We start from the raw sequence: 17,268 nt of genomic DNA on the forward strand, positions 1-17,268 counted from the left end.
AAGCCCGTGCACCGCAACGAAGAGTAGCCCCTGCTCGCCGCCATTAGAGAAAGCCTGTGCAGCAACGAAGACCCAACGCAGCCATAAATAAATAAATAAATAAAATTAAAAATAAATAAATAAAAGCAGGGATGGCAAACCATAGGCCAAATCTGGACCTCCCTCTGTTTTGTACAGCCTGAAAGCTAAGAATGGTTTTTAAACTTTCAATGTTTGAAAAACATCAAAAGCAGACTATGACATATAAAAATTATATAAAATTTAAATTTCAGAGTCCATAAACAAAGGTGTTATTTTAACTCAAAAAAACAAAAAACAAAAAACCTGGAATAAGAGATTATTGTACTTTCAATGGAAATTCATCCAGTGTTGTGTAATTTACATGGACGCTGGGAGCATGTTTGTCATTAAAATGAAGCCTACTGAGGAGGTCTCTGTTTAATCATAGGGAACTTGACTTGAAGAATATTCTTGTATTGTGTGTCAGAAAATACATGTGTAGCCTTTAAAAAAGATGGACGTTAGCCATGTGTTAGTAACAGATTCACAATAGATGACAAGTATACAGAAGTTTTATTTCGATAGCATCAAACTAATCTGTTCAGGTTTTTACTTAACAAAATGAGAGAAAAAGAGCGCTGTGGCCATACCTGTGCTCTCAAGTGCACTTGTGTGGTAACGCGTGATGTAAGAAAGTGGATGTGTAAGTGTCATATATGGGATTTGTTTTGTGTTCCTAAATGCTTTTATTCTGTCAGAAAGATTTAAGTGCACATATTATAAGATTTTTATGTCAGTCTGTGTTAATTTGATATTTGAATGCCTGAGTGTTCTAAATATAATTCATGGGTTTATTGAAGATTAATTTCTTTTTCTTTGGGTTACTAAATATTTTCTGATGTTTAGCTTGAAGTACATATTAAGGTGTGAATTTTTAAAATTTTCTGGGGTATAGTAAGAATTGTAAATCTTTCACTATGCATTACTATGTTCCTTTTGTAGTGTTTGTTACTTTTTGTCTTTTTTCTTTGTTTTCATTTATTGTATATTTTACAACTAATATAAATTGAAGGGAAAAAAGTAAAGCTAAACAGTAAAAGAATTTTCCCTTTTTGTTTAAGTCCAGTTTTCTCAAATACTTTGTTTTATTTTGTTTAAAGGGGTTTGTCTTGGCTGTTACTATCATGAGGGAAGCAATTGATGAATTTCGACGTTTTCAGCGAGACAAGGAAGTGAATTCACAACTATACAGCAAGCTTACAGTAAGAGGTGAGCAAGACACTTTTAATTCAGTTTATCATTATTTAATGTAATTATCATTTTAGAATTAACATAAATGCAAGAAAACGTCTTAATTTTGTTACTGAAAATAGTATTATGTGATTGTGTGTTGTCTAATTAATTCTCTTATAATAATATAATGCGTGTAATTTCAGGGTAGCTTTTTATTCATTCTCTAGATGCTTGGATGTATGTGTTTATGAATATTAATATATACACAAACCCTTAAACACATGCATGCACACATACATACACATAAATATTAATAGTTTTAGAGTGCGCTCTGTTACAGTTTGTATATAATGCACGTGTACTGGAGACACGTGAAACTCAACTGGTGTGTACACATTGTCTGTGAAGGGTAGTTATCACTTCCTCTAAAGTCTCTCTTTGCTTTATATTTTAAACACAGTCATGAAGGTCAGACATCTGGCATCATGGCCTTAAACTGTATTTAAGGAAGAGGACTTTGAGCAGCTGAAACAAATGTCGTGATCCAAAGTGGTAACTGATGTGTACCGATTTCCCTGTAACCTTCATTTAAGGCTTTAACCCTTGCCTAGTTTATGTTTTTGAGAGTTGTTTATTTGGTTTTTCAGTCCATTGTAGAAAAGAAGCAATGTATTAGGGAGAGAGTGGGTGAAGCTATTACAGGTAAGCGTGATGACAGTAGAAAGTGACAGTGAAAAACGAAATGGATATTCATAATGGCTCAGAGCCTGTTTAAAAATGGAGAAGTTTAGAGTGGAGTTTGTGTCTTCTGTTTATACATGGACATTTGTACAATGAATTATTATTATTTTTTAATTGTCCAAAAAGTGTTTTTATGCTTTATTGGGATATTTTTCACATAACATAAAATTCATCCATCTAAAATATACAGTTCAGTAGTTTTGGGTATATTCACAGAGTTATGAAACCATCACCACCATCTAATTTCAGAATGTTTTTAGCATTCTAGAAAGAAGCTCTGAATATCTATTAGCAGGCATTTCCCATTCTTGCCGCTTCCCTATCCCACTCCAGCCCCAGGCAACCACTGATGTACTTTCTATCTCTATGGATTTGCCTGTTCTAAACATTTCATATAAATGGAGTCATGTAGTGTGTGGCCTGTTGTCACTGTTTTCTGACACTTGGCATCATGTTTTCAAGGTGCCTTCATGTTGCAGTACATGCCAGTACTTAGTGTCTTCTTGTTGCCAGGTGATATTCTAGTATGATATACCATATGGATGGACATTTGGGTTGTTTCCACTTTTAGGCCATTATAAATAATGCTGCTGTGAACATCTGTGTACAAGTTTTGTGTGAACATTGTTTTTATTTCTTTTGTATATATACCTAGGCATGAAATTACTGGGTTGCACGGTGATTCCATGTTTTTGAGGAATTGCCAAACTATTTTCATAATTGGCTGCACCGTTTTACATTTCCACCAGCAATGTGAGAGGGTTCCAGTTTCTCCACATCTTCAACAACACTTGTTGTCTCTCTTTTTGACTGTAGCCATCCTAGTGGGTGTGAAGTGGTATCTCACTGTGGCTTCGGTTTGCATTTCCCTAATGACTAATGATGTTAAACGTCTTTTCATGTGCTTTCCGGCCATTAGTATATCTTCTCTGGAGAAATGTTTATTCACATTCTTTGCCTGCTTTTAAACTGAGTTATCTGTTTTAATTGTTGAGCTGTAGGAATTCTTTCTGTATTCTGGATTTAAGTCCCATGTTAGATATATATAATTTGGAACTATATTATATCATTCTGTGGGTTGTATTTTTTCTTTCTTGATGGTGTCCCCTGATGCACAAAAGTTTTTAATTTTCATGAAGTCTGAGTTCATCTGTTTTTTTCTTTTTGTCGCTTATGTTTTGGGGTTGTATCTAAGGAACAGTTTGCCAACCCAAAGTTACAACGATTTGCTTCTGTATGTTCTTCTAGGAGTTTTATAGTTTTAGCTCTTACATTTAGGTCTGTGACCCATTTTCATTTTGTATTTTGTATGTGATATGGCTTCTCATTCTTTTGCATGTGAATACCAAGTTGCCCCAGTATCATTTGTTGAAAAGACTGTTGTTTCTCAATTGAATTGAAAAATTAATTATTAAAAAGCTTTAATGCTTAAAGTATTGGCATGGTAGAGGAAAGGTGTGTTGTAGAAGATAAGGTAAGCTTTAGCTTTGGGGAAAGAATCCCCAGAATGGCCAGGTAAATTAGGTGTAACTTTGGTTTGTCTATTTTGGAATACAGTATAGGTCCTGGCTTATGTTTTAAATTGTTTTGTATTGTGGAATTTGGGCTGAGCAGAGATTTCTTTCTGGGCACTAACTGTATCATTCACAAATAAACGGTGTAGTCATGTCAGCAAAAATGACAGAGTACGCAGCTCCACAAATCAAGCAGAAAGTGGCAGAGCTAACTTCGTCAAAACTCTGGAAAACAGTCAAACTTTACAGCATCCAGGTGATTGTTGCATCCAGGAAAAGGCCTCCTAAAAATCGTAGGAAAGCTTTTTGGTATTTTCACCTGCCTTGCTCCACCCCCTCCCTGTCATGGCACCCGCCTGGAAGACAGCAGCAGCCATGTTCCCAGTCTGGGCTCTGGACCCGGCCCTGGAGGGCACAGAGCAGGCCCTGGAGAGCACAGAGCAGGAAGAGCTTGCAAAGCATTTTGTCTGTCTGTCTAACCTGTCTGGGGGCTACTTGAAGGACTGACCCAGTTAGCTCGCCTGTCTTTCACCTAACTTGGAATTCAGGGCAGGAAGGCTGAAGAGCTGCAGGCGTTTCTTTTTGTGTAAGGCTCGGGTACAGCCAGAGTAACCGGGCAAAGATTAGTTGGGGTTCACACACGAGAGTGTCACTTCCAGGCACGAAAAGATGCGAGAGAATCCAAAGTGCCCCTGTTTGCTCGGGGAATTTTGAAAGCTACATTCAAGGCCAGAGCTGGATGCAAGCTCAGAAAAGGCCTGAGAAGGTCTTTTGCTTCTGACCAATTTCTAGGCTCAGGACAGGCAGAAGCGAAGGCTGAGGCAGAGTTATAAACAGCCAGGCTAAGTGACAGGGTCCCCAGCACAGAGCCACAGTCTGCAAAGGCTGGGAGAGGCTGTTCTTCCTTTCTGTCTTCTTTCCTGCCTCCCTCCCTCCCTCCCTCTTTGTCACCATATGTGACAAAGAATACATGCTTCCCAAAAATAGTTTAGAAAAGTCACTAAATATACATGGCTATAGCATATACCAAGCAGCAAAACAAACCCAGAAGAGGGGGAAATAGCTCATTTCCTGGGTTACCAGATTATAATACTCAAAATGTCCAGTTTTCCACACAAAATTACAAAGCATGCAAAGAAAGTGTAGCCCATTCACAGAAGAAATTAACAAAAACTGTCTCTGAGGAAGCCCAGACATTGGACTTAATAGACAAACACGACATCATCTGCCTCAGATATGCTCAGGAAGCTAAGGCAAACAATGGACAAATTGCTAAAAGATGCCAGAATGATATGCTAACAAATGGAGAATATCAGTAAAGGTATGTAAGTTTTAAAAAAAGAAGCAAGAAATTCTGGTGCTAAAAAGTACAATAGATGAAGAGAGAAACTCACTAGAGAATTTCACTCCAGATTTGAGCTGGCAGAAGAAAGAATCAGTGAACTTGAACCTAGATCACTTGAAATTATCCAGTCTGAGGAGCAAGAAGTAGAATGAAGAAAAATAAATAGATCCTAAGAGACTTGTGGGGTAGCATCAAGTGTACTAAGGTACATGTGATGGGAATCTTAGAAGGAGAGGAGAGAGAAAGCACAGAGAGACTACTTGAAGGAATAATGGCCATTAACTCCCCGAATTTGAGAAAAGACGCAAGTCTACACATTCAGGAAGTTCACTGAACCCCAGAAGGATAAATGCAGAGATCTACACTAAGACACATTACCATCAAACAGTTGAAACCCCAGGACCAAGAGCACACCCTGCAAACAGCAAGAGAGGCAGCTTAGCACATACAAGGGGTCCTCAGTGAGGTGATGAGCCATCTGCAGACTTCTCATCAGAAACCTTAGAGGCCAGGGGGAAGTGGGGTGATGTTTTTAAAATTGGAAAAGGAGAAAGTCAACAGAAAATTCTATGCTAGTAAAACTATCACTCAAAAATGAAGGCGAAATTAAGATATTCCCAGATAAATTTAGAATTAAAAATAGGGACTCAAACACAAATACACATATACCCGTGTTATCACTGCACTGTATACAATCGCCAGAAGGTGATACTGACAGTCCAGATGTCCGTCAGTGGATGGATGGATAAACAAATTATGGTCTCTTCATACCTTGCGATATTGGGATATTATTTAGCTATAACAATTAATGAAATGCTGATACATGATAGAATGTGAATGAACCCTGAAAATTCTGTGCTATGTAAGAGAAGCCAGACGCTAAAGGTCATATATTGTATGACGTCATTCTTTTGAAATATGCAGAAGAGGTAAGTTAATAGATATAGAATGCAGATTGTGGTTGCCGTGGCCTGGGGAAGCAGGGCATGGCAGCTGCTTAATGGGTATTAGGTTCTTTTGTGGTGATGAACATGTTTTGGAACTTGATAGAGTTGGCTGCACAATACTGTGAATGTACTAAGTGCCGCTGAATCATTTACCTTTAAGTGGCTGACTTTATGTCATTTTCACCTAAAATAGTATAAAATGATGAGGAAGACAGACTGGTATATGTCTTTTACAATTCTGTAATATTTGAATTCAAAATACTCTGAGAACAATTTCAGTGGTTTCATTTCAAATGCAAGTGAAAATTCACATTAAAAAAAAAAAATCGGTCCTCATTGCCTATGATCTGAGAAATCGACATTTCCCATGTAGATAGATGATGGTAGCGACAGCTGCTCTTGTGGACTCCCGTGTGTGTCAGGGCACTTTCCTTGTGCTCATTCACATAACCGCTGCCCAGGGGTGCCTGGTGTGGTCTCCGGTGACAATGAGAAGCCTGAAGCTCGTGCTAAATAATTTGCCCTAAGTTGCCATCCTTCTTGGCAGAGTTCGTATTTGAACCTGGACCCTCTGACCTCAAATTCAGTGTTCTTTCAGCTGTGGCACATTGCTTTGTGGCTGGTTATTCTGATGTAAATGATTGATAAATAAAATTTAGCATATAGAGAGTGCATGTGTATGCTTATTATTGAGTATAGTTTAAAATTTATTTTTTGAAGGGCATTGATTTCTTTCTGTGATTTATTGTAGTTTGTTGTATCATTTTACAGCATGTGAACTTTTTATAGTTAGAGTTCTCAAGCACATTCTTGTAGAAATACATTGAGAAAATGTTCTGTGTTGTTATTTTTTTCTTTTGAAAAGGAAAGCCACTTCCACTGTTAAATATGCTAACGTCCTGAAGGTGCTGTGTTTGGAAGCAGAGAATATTTTAACTCTGGCATATGACCTTAGTGAACACTGAATGATTTTTAGTTTGCTCTTTATTTCATTGCCTGATAAGCTGCTTTTCTTGCGTGGGAATTTTCCATACCTGTTGCTGCTACCTTCCTTCCTTTCTCTTTATGACTATGTGTGCTATTCGTTATCTCCTAGTGAATAGCACCAGAGGCAGAGGCAAGGAAGAGAAAATAAAATAGATTTTCCTACTTCTTGGCAGCTTTTGCAAAGAGTTTGAATTGTGTGGCAATTCTACTTTTGGATTCTTGGAAACAATGCTGTTTTTTTCCCTTGTTGCTAGGGAGTCATGTATAGATTGTATACCTTGTTTGTAATCATCCAGGTGGCTAGTTCACAATTCATTTCCACAAATATTTACTAAGTACCCACTATGTGTTGGGTACCATGATAACTTGATGAGATTCAAACATGGATAAGTCCTGAACTAAGCTTTTTAAAGAGCTCATGTAGTCAGTATTCTAGCAGATAGGATCAATTCAGAAGTCTTCGTTTATTTGTTTGTGTTTTCATCAGCCACCGGATCTCAGCAGGGGTAAGTTGTGTCAACCACTGTTAGTGTATTTCCCAAATTTAAACCTAAAGCTAACATGGAACTTGATATTTAGAAATGAAACTTGAATTAATTTTGTGCTGCTGGGTCCTTCATACAGCTTGTGATGATTGTTTTCCAGTATATCTTAGTTATTTCTTTTTTATTTTTTAATAAATTTATTTATTTTTATTTATTATTTTTGGCTGTGTTGGGTCTTCGTTGCTGCGCGTGGGCTTTCTCTAGTTGCGGCGAGCGGGGGCTTCTCATTACGGTGGCTTCTCGTTGCGGAGCACGGGCTCTAGGCCCGCAGGCTTCAGTAGTTGTGGCTCGCAGGCTCTAGAGCGCAGGCTCAGTAGTTGTGGTGCACGGGCTTAGTTGCTCCGCGGCATATGGGATCTTCCTGGACCAGGGATTGAACCCGTGTCCCCTGCGTTGGCAGGCAGATTCTCAACCAGTGCGCCACCAGGGAAGTCCCTTAGTTATTTCTTTTACTAGTTCTGGCGTTTAACATGTTTTCAAGTATTCAAACATAGGAGAGAGAGAAAAATGTCTGTGACTTGAGCCTTATGTAAAGTACTTGTGTTTGTGTGTGTGTGTGTGTGTGTGTGTGTGTGTGTGTGTTTGAGAGAAGGTGAGAGAGAACATTTGCATATTTACATGTCTCTTGTGGTCCAGTTTCCTTGCCAAAAAGGAACCTTATCTGTGCAGAGTATAGAAGTTCTTTATTCCTGTGTATTTTAGCATCTTTGATTCATATTGTCAACATTGTGTTGTCCCACACTTGTTAACATTCTTACTCTGTTTTTTTTACGTTAAAAAGATTTTAATGGAATGTCGAATGAAATTTTGTCATCTTTTAGTGAAATTGACTCCATTTGTCAGTAATAATCATTCCTTGAAAATCAAGAGATTTAAAAATCCCTCGTTAGTGTCTTTTACATCTTGTCTTTGCAGTATGTTGCTTTCACTAAGTCATCTTTCTTGTCTGTGGTCTGAGCAGCATTTTAAAATACCGTCTTCCAATGCTCATTCCAAAATATTCAGCATACACGGTTGCATTTTTACTCTAAGTAACATTTATCAATTCATTACTATATGTCAGGCACAAACACTTTACATACACTCCCTCATTTGTTTGGTTCTCTGTGGCTGTATCATGGTGGACACGTGTCCTCAGGACTGGATAGATAGGCAGGAGTGGATGTACATACTCATTATCTGCATAACTGGTATTTTTTCTGAGGTCACCCTAAGAGGACCTGTATGAATTCATTTCTTCATGATATTAAGCATTTAACATTTTTTATTGCATTGTTTGGAGATTAGGGCCTGGAACCCATGAGACATAACTTTAAAAAATACTTGCTTGCGCAGAGTACCTTCTCACACAGACGGGCGTTTCGTGTATGTCTGGATGCTGGTAGCATCCTCTGCTTCCCTCTAGTGACTGGCATTACTCTGCTGGTTACCTTTAATGACTGGACTCCCAGCCACACGTTTTTTTAAATTTCCAATTTGGTGAAAAATGCTCTCATTGTGTTTGCTTGTTATTTATCTTGTAACACTTTACTGTTTGTTTCTTATCCTTTATGGAAGTTTATTCCCCCGTTGTTCCTATGTTCATCTTTACCTTATAATTTCTCTACTAAGATAAATTTATCACATGTGGCAAATATTTTTATCTTGTTTGATTAATTTTTTCATTTTTTTAAAGATGTAGATAAATTTATAGTTTTTATGTAGGCATATCTTCTGATCCTTTTCCTTTGTGGTTTTTACCTCCATCTTAGGAAGTCCATTCAATACCAATATATTATAAGTGACTATTTTATTTTATTTCTTTTAATTTAAAAAAAAATTTTATTTATTTATTTATTTATTTATTTATGGCTGTGTTGGGTCTTCGTTGCTGTGCGCGGGCTTTCTCTAGTTGCGGCGAGCGGAGGCTACTCTTCGTTGCAGTGCGCGGGCTTCTCATTGCGGTGGCTTCTCTCATTGTGGAGCACGGGTTCTAGGCGCGCGGGCTTCATAGTTGTGGCACATGGGCTCAGTAGTTGTGGCTCGTGGGCTCTAGAGCACAGGCTTACTAGTTGTGGGGCATGGGCTTAATTGCTCTGTGGCATGTGGGATCTTCCCGGACCAGGGATCGAACCCGTGTCCCCTGCATTAGCAGGCGGATTCTCAACTTCTCAACCACTGCACCACCAGGGAAGCCCCTAAGTGACTATTTTAATTTCCTTACAGTATTTCTGTGTTTTCATTTCTTGTACTTGAATTTTTACCCCATTTTCAATTTTACGTGTAAAAAAAGTATGTATTGTATGGAGAAGGGATCTGCCTTTTTTTTCTCAAATGGTCAGTTAGTCACTTTAAAACCAGTTATTCAAGTTATTAATTTCTCTCAGATCTCTGAGAGATATGTTAGATTTGTTTTGCCCTTTCCTCTAGTTTCTGTGCTCTTCCACGGATTCATCCAAATTTCCATGCCAGTCCCATACCAGTTTTAAATGTTCCTTTACAGTACATTCTGGTATCTCGGGAAATCTCTCCGTTCCTCTCTCCTCCCCTCCCTCCACCAGTTATTTTCATTTTTTTCTTGTGTTCTCTGAGAAGCATGAAACGCTCTAAATATAAGAGCCTGGGGAACTTTCTGTCTGCTCGTGACTTAGGCCAGTGGCCCCTGGCCCTCCGGCAGCCTCACAGCTGTCTTGCCGCCTCCATCTGTGGATTTCTTCACTGTCTCCTAGTCTCCACACGTAGGTGGATTGAGAAGTAAACCACTGTCTTGTGGGTTATGTAAACGTTAGAGGAAAAGAGAGACCAGGGACTGTCTTGAACTAGGTTTGCTCACATCCCTCTCCGTAGTAACATGACCGTACACACTCAGGGAGGACACTTGGGGTTTGTCCATGGGGTGAGTCCATGGTAGCGGGAGACTGCTTTTTCTGTACTGTTTCTGATTTTAGTGATTGAGAGTCTTAGAACTTGTTAATTACAAACCATTCATATTAACAATATTTTGTATCTTCACCTTTGATAGATATTTAAGAAGCCTATGTAACTATAGGAAACAAAGGTTAGAAGTTTCTTTTATGCAGACAGCAGAGGGCTTAATGAACACTTTGGAGTGTGTCCTCTCCTTATACCATATAATTTCTATTTGTATCTGTTAGTTGGTAAAATATCTAACGTCTGAGTTACTTATTAAAATTTTCAAACTGTTGTGATTTTCTGCAAAATCTTTTATCTGGTGAATGCAGTGAATTACTGTTGATACTTATTTCAGTGTTTGGTTCTGCATATAGCTTTAGGCAAAAGCATGTGCACTGGCCGGCTGTAAAGCCTGCCTGATAGCCTCCTCTGGCAGCCCCTGGAGTCTCCCTTGGAACTGCATAGATGGCTTGGACTCCCTTAGCCAGTGAGAGGCTAATATAGTTTATCCGGTGAATAACATTCAGTGTTTTATCTTTAACTATTTCTTATCGTAATGTAGTATTTCATTATTCCAGTATTCCTCCCAAAGCTATTCCAGCTCTTTTTTACTGATAGCAGAGGAAAAAGAATGGATTGTGTTTAATTTGATCATCTTAATTTTTTTGTTGTTGCTTAAGAATGTTATTAAATAATACGTTGGTTATTGCTAGTGAATGTTTAAGAGTAAAAATTGGTTACTTTTGGCAAGATGCTTTATAATTCTTACCCCCAGGCTGTAGTATTTCTTTTTTTTTCTTATTTCCTAGGCTGCAATTATACAGTCCATTTGTTGTTGTATTTTATTTCACTCTGCCTTACTTAATCTTGCTAGAATATAAGCTGCCCATTTTGTTCCCACTTCTGTCCCCGGCCTGTACTGGGGGAAGGGTGTCCACGTGCCCTTGAGTTAATCCTGACTTCCTCTGGCACCTTCAACTTCGTCAGCCGGGGTCAAGGGGAAGCCTGTGCCCTGCCCAGCTTCAGCCAGCCGGGGTCAAGATGGGGTCCTGGGCTCCCCGGGCCTCTCAGCCTGAGCGCAGTCTCGGCCTGTGTACGCCAGGACTGGCCTCAGGGGACCTTCATCTTCGTTCGTGTCTCAGACTTTAAAATCACTCTTCATCTTCTGCGTTTTAATCACCACGAGATTCTGTACATCTTCGTTCTTAGCATTGCCCTTTTTTCACCGTGCCTTTGGAATTCTGGTTTCTTCATCACCTGAACCTTTCCATCATCAGGCTCCTCTGTGCCTTCTTGCTTTCATTAAAATGTGGCTCTTCTCTGAGGGTCCTGCTTCCCCTGCAACTCTCCTAAATGTTTGCTGCTTTTCTCCCATGACCTTGGGGCCACTTGACCTGGAATTAGAGTCCTTCCTATCTTTGTAGCTTATTCCCTCTTGGCACCTGCCTGTGGCTATTTTTCGACCGCCAGTTCACTGATCTTACACCTTTGGGCTCTTCCTTGCCTCTTTGATGTTCTAGTTGATGAAGTCCAATGTATCAGTTTTTTCTTTTCTGATTGTGCTTTTGGTGTCCTATCTGAGAACTCTTTGCCTAAAGTCAGGTTCACAAAGATTTTCTGTTACATTTATTTCTCTGATGTTTCTTCTACTAGAGGTTTTTTACTTTTAGGATTTGCATTATATGACAGGTCTTTTGAGTAAAGTTTTGTGCTGGTACAAGGTGTGCGTGTTGTTGTTTCTAGCACCAGTTTTTGAAAAAGTGATCCCTTTACCACCACGTTGCCTTACACTTCTGTCAACAATTAGTTGTCTTTCACGTGTGGGTTTATTTCTAGACTCTCTCTTTGTTGATCTATTTGTCTCTCTTTATGCTAAAACAATGCTCTTTTGATTACTGTTGTTTCATAATAATTCTTGAAAGCAGTAGCGTTTGCCCTCCAAGTTTGTTTTTCATTTTTAGAGTTGTTTTGGCTAGACTAGATCCTTTGTATTTCCATGTGACTTTTATAAATTTATTTATTTATTTATTTGTTTATTATTTTTGGCTGCATTGGGTCTTTGTTGCCACACGCGGACTTTCTCTAGTTGCGGCGAGCGGGGGCTGCTCCTCGCTGTGGTGTGCGGGCTTTCCATTGCGGTGGCTTCTCTTGTCGCGGAGCATGGGCTCTAGGCGTGCGTGCTTCAGTAGTCGTGGCACGTGGGCTCAGTAGCTGTGGCTCGCGGGCCCCAGAGCGCAGGCTCAGTAGTCGTGGCGCACGGGCTTAGTTGCTCCGCGGCATGCGGGGTTTTCCCGGACCAGGGCTTGAACCTGTGTCCCCTGCACCGGCAGGGCAGGCAGACTCTTAGCCACTGCGCCACCAGGGAAGTCCCTCCATGTGACTTTTAGAATCATCTTGTTAATTTCTATTAAAAAATGTCTGCTGGGATTTTGATTGGGATTGCATTGAATCTATAGATAAATTTGGGGGAGAATTCACTTTTTAATAGTATTAAGTCTTCTGATCCATGAATGAGGTATATCTCTTCCTTTATTTAGGTGATTTAAAATTTCTTTCAGCAATATTTTGGTTTTTTTCCAGAATATGGGTCTCTCTCTTAATATAATACGATGTGATATAATATAATACAGTATGTAGAAAACTTATTTCCCAACTACCCACTTTGCTTCATAATCTGTTTTAAGTTAGGCTCGTACCTCCACACCCACTTAAAATGTGGAGAGAGGTGGGGGAGAATGCCATTCCCACCCAAATAATAAAGACAAGCCCAATAACCTGCTGATGTCACGGGTGGTGGTCTGCCCAGGAAGCAATACCTGTTAATCTGAAGTGACCTTCTAGCGGGCTCCTTATATGCGATCAAGTGCTTTTTTAAAAAGTTGCTTAATTATCTCCCACTCTCATCTCCTTGTGTGTGTTGTGTTGGGAAATAAGTAATTAATACATTTTCATCCTTATTTGGTAATGTTGTGTCTAGTTAGACGTGGTTTTTGTGGTTATGCTGTCTTTAATCCATTCTGGCATCTGACCCATTTTAACGGATTAGGAGTAGAATGGTTATCAGCTCCTTCTGGTCTTTTAAAATGGGTTAAGTTTGGATATGCATTTGCGAGGAACAAACTAAATGTCCTAAGAGTGCACAGGGTCTGAGATTTGGTAGGCACTCAGGTGTTTGAATATTTACAGCATTACAGCATTTTAAGCACATTGTGCAGCGGGGCGTGTAAAATCCTGCTGATGCTTATACAGGTTACGGACGGCTTCGTGGCGCTGTATTTGCTGTGTAACTGAGGAGGTCTGGGGAGGGAGGGGTTCAGGCAAAAGGAGCAGCAAGTGCAGAGAAGCTGTCAGAATAAGCAAGGGCCTCACACGGTTGTAGGATAAGGTGCCAGGCTAAGATAGAGCAGGAGCAAAGGGAAACACTGGCCGCAGATAAAGCCGGAAAGTTAATTTGAGATCAGTTGTGAAGGGTGTGTGTACCTGCTGCACATTTGATTATCTTCTCAGTAATTGTCCAATAATGGAGGGTTTGGGGTGAGGATGAACAAATCCTTAATTTTTCAACTAGTTTGTTTGGAATTATGCTGAATTCAGAAAATAACAACAGTGGCGACCATTTAGTTGTGTCTTGTCTCTACAGGTGACGCTGACGAGTGGCAGTGAGAGTGGTAGACAGGGCGCGTGGTTAGACACTCTGCAGGAAGAAGGGTGGTTCTTGGAGTGCTTTTTGATCTCTCTTCGGAGGAGCCAGTAAAACTTGGTTCATGGGGCAAGTGAGCTGGATGCTTGCCTACCGTGAGAAGGAGCTCATAAGCCATCCTACTTCTGAGGCACAGTGGCAGGGAACGCTTATTGCTAGAAGAAGGATTTAATGGAAAGATTTACCTGCAGTAGTTTAGAGAGAGGAAAGGACTGCTGTTACCTTACTTGGTAATATTCACTATTCACTATTTCATCAAAAGAAGAAGGCTGGTAAGGTACGACTTCCTGAGTACGTACTTGACAGTAAATGGAATCGGATATTTTTAAGGAAAACTGTCATTAGGTTTAAATACTGGTGTACACATTGAAGTTTCTTTGTTACCGTATTTAGAACTTGCTTCTATCAAGTGTAGCTCTGAAGTTACTAAATTTTAAATGCCCATTCAGTAAACACTTTGTGTTGTTGATGGTTCCATTGGTTTGTGAGAGCAGGTGGCCGTTGTGTGTCTTCTGTGTGCTGTGACTTGTAAAAACTTAAGGAATATCTCTTGTTACCAGTCTCTTCCAACTCTGATATTAGTATGTTGCTGCCTAGAATCAGCTATTAGTTCAGTTCACAAAGGGTGGCCAGAAATCAAACCGTTAGTGAAGGCGTGGACTGTGCAGATTAGGCTGTGGAAGGTTACGATGCTGGGCTGTCAGTGCTGGACAGGTGCATGGGAGTGGGTGGCTTTCCTCCATCTTTTCTGTCCGATGCCTTCGCTGTTCTTTGGGAAAGAGAACAGAGAAGTCCGTGAGTTCATGTGACAAAGGCTGTAAAGGAAGTGCAGGCAGTCCCCTGAACACAAGATTAGGATTATTAGAGAATTCAGAACTGTTGAACAATTTGACCAATTCTTCAAAATTTAGAAATGTGTACTTTGAACAGATAAGTGAGGCAGATTATCATACTGATTTGATACTGTGCTTTGTTTAGCCTTCTCGTATTTTGTTCATGTTGTAATATTGTATAAGAGTTGAGAACTTTCCACAGTGCATTTTACCGTAAACTGTCTTACTTAAACATGTAATTGCTAGTAAGTTCCATAGAAATGAATAGTGATCACAATTAATGCCTAAAAATTAAAGGCTATTAAATATAATTTGTGTCTATTACCATGTGAGAGAATAATAAATCTCTCAGAAATGTAAGGTCTTGATTAAGGAGTCAAAAAAGGTTGCGTTTTCTTTGTTTCAAAACAGTTTAAAATTATTTACATTTACTACATCTTATGACTGCAACCATTTCTATTTCTCTCTTTTTTAAATGTGTCTATTAAAATGTAAAAAAGCAGAAGGAAGGAAAAGTGGATTGGAGAGTAGGAGAGAAAATAAAATTAAATGATAAGACAGGAATTCTGCTGAGTTAATACTCAGGGAATATGAGATCAGTAATATGTCTTTACTGCCTGATGCTTAGCTATAAAAAACATAATAGCGGGAGTACAGACCTGAAGCTTGAAGTGACCAACTGAAAAAAAAGATTTAAAGTAGACATTCTTTTGCAAGTATGTTTTTTGGCTACTAATTGATGTATACTTATCACTTATGAAAATATCATAAGATTTGCTTCACATGCAATTCTAAAAAACTTTGCTATTTTATAATATGAATAAAGAGTAACTTCATCTCCCCCCTAAAAAGTTACTCCAGCCCTTATGTATTTATCGTATAATTGAGGAACATGGAAAAATATAAGAGCAAAAATATAATATTTACAAAACTTTTTGATCTCCTCAAAACAAATTGTTAGGAACTGGTATGGTTCTATTGAAACTCAGCTGCTTTAAGAGGTATTTAGGAAATAAGGCTTTATAATAAGTTGAATTGGTCTAAAAGTCAGTGTAATGACTGGTAATGTTAGTATTTGATAATGTAATATGAACTTAGCTCTTGTTCTGTTAGCTTTCAGAATAAACTGAATGTAAAAGAAGTGGACCTTTTCCCATGTCTGAACAGTAGTTCCAAAAATGTAAAGGCAGATCCATGAGGCTGTTGCTATTTTCACAAGGGGGAGGGACAGAGGGAAGGGGACCAAGATAGGGAGGCGGGGAGAGAGGGAGGGGGGAGAGACTCAGAGGGGCGCGGGGGCGCAGGGGGCGGGCGCTGAGCCAGGTCTTGTTGCTGCTTCAGGCCGGTGCCTCCCATGGTCCGCAGCAGCCTCGCACCTCCTCTCTGTGACGCTAACGTGAGGTAGATGTTGTGTGTTAGATTTTGTAAATGATCACAGTGCACTAGATACTAGAGAGACAGTTTAAGAATTTACACAGTATACCATGTGGAAGCATCCCTTTTTGTGTAAATCTCTAGACCTTAGTTTTCATTCCTGACCTGTGTCTGTAAAGCTACTAGTGGAGGGTGATTTTACATGTAATTTTCTTCGTTTCTTTTTTCTGTGGGTTATGTGCCAATCAGTGCCATCCACAATATTAATGTAAGGATTTTACATCTCCAGTGTTACTCAGCTTCAGTCATCAAATTACTTTATTTAGTGATATTTTTGATCATCCATAACTTGACTCAGACCTGAAATAGTGGCAGATGTGGGAAGAACTTTCCAGATGGAATCCTCTTCCCCATTCCCGCACGTCTTTTATTGGGGGATAGTTATTGTAGTTGGGAGTTCACTAGGAGAAGTAAATTTTCAGCGACTGTGTCTATCTGAAATAAATTTATTTTGAAAGTATAAGTATAGATAAATTTCTAAAGTGTTATTTTTTCCTCCCAAAGTTATTTCTAAAGTATTATGTATCAACTGAAAGTTTAACTCTGATGTGCTATTATTTCCTTGAGTTGATTATACTTCTTCTTTTTTTTAAGGTAAAGTGCAAGTTAAGAGCTCAGACATACAAGTTGGAGACCTCATCATAGTGGAAAAGGTTGGTGCATTTTTAATATATTTTAGACATGTATATGCCAGTTACGAACATTTAGCCTGATTGCAAGTAACTTTTGAATCTGAAGGAAATTGTTTGAGACATGTATTTTAACTCTTAACATCTTTGTGTAAGGTTTGATATATGTGAAGAAAAAAATACAGGTTTTTGTATAGTCTGTTTTGCTAAAGTACATTTCAGTGTGTGTAGGTAGTCATATTTTGTCTGAAATAAGACATGTTAACTGTTTATTGTTGCATTATCAGAATTATATCTTTTGACCAAAGAATTGTATTAGTTAGAACCTATTTATAATGGAATATGTTTCAGTTTCTAGAGCTTCCTTTTACAGACATATATGTAATTATTGGATATTAATTCTTATGGCTTAAAAACGTAACGAGGGAAAGGTAAATGGAAACAAAAGAGGATTAGAAAGAAAAAGTT

At 38.9% G+C, this 17,268-nt stretch overlaps 1 protein-coding gene across 14 annotated transcripts in view; it reads left to right on the plus strand.

Annotated features, from left to right (window-relative positions):
• ATP9B (ATPase phospholipid transporting 9B (putative)) overlaps positions 1-17,268 on the plus strand; it is a 224,623-nt gene that overhangs the window by 36,825 nt on the left and 170,530 nt on the right. For all 14 annotated transcript variants that reach the window (XR_008615993.1, XR_008615992.1, XR_008615994.1 and 11 more), the window contains exons 5-6: positions 1,161-1,269; positions 16,766-16,824. Coding sequence is in view for 11 of the 14 variants with exons in the window: in XM_055080638.1 (XP_054936613.1) it covers positions 1,161-1,269; positions 16,766-16,824 (168 nt within the window). In the remaining 3 variants the exon portion in view is untranslated. The remainder of the gene's footprint in view (positions 1-1,160; positions 1,270-16,765; positions 16,825-17,268) is intronic.

This window comes from Physeter macrocephalus, chromosome 19 (genome assembly GCF_002837175.3).
Source record: "Physeter macrocephalus isolate SW-GA chromosome 19, ASM283717v5, whole genome shotgun sequence".
Taxonomy (NCBI): Eukaryota; Metazoa; Chordata; class Mammalia; order Artiodactyla; family Physeteridae; genus Physeter; species Physeter macrocephalus.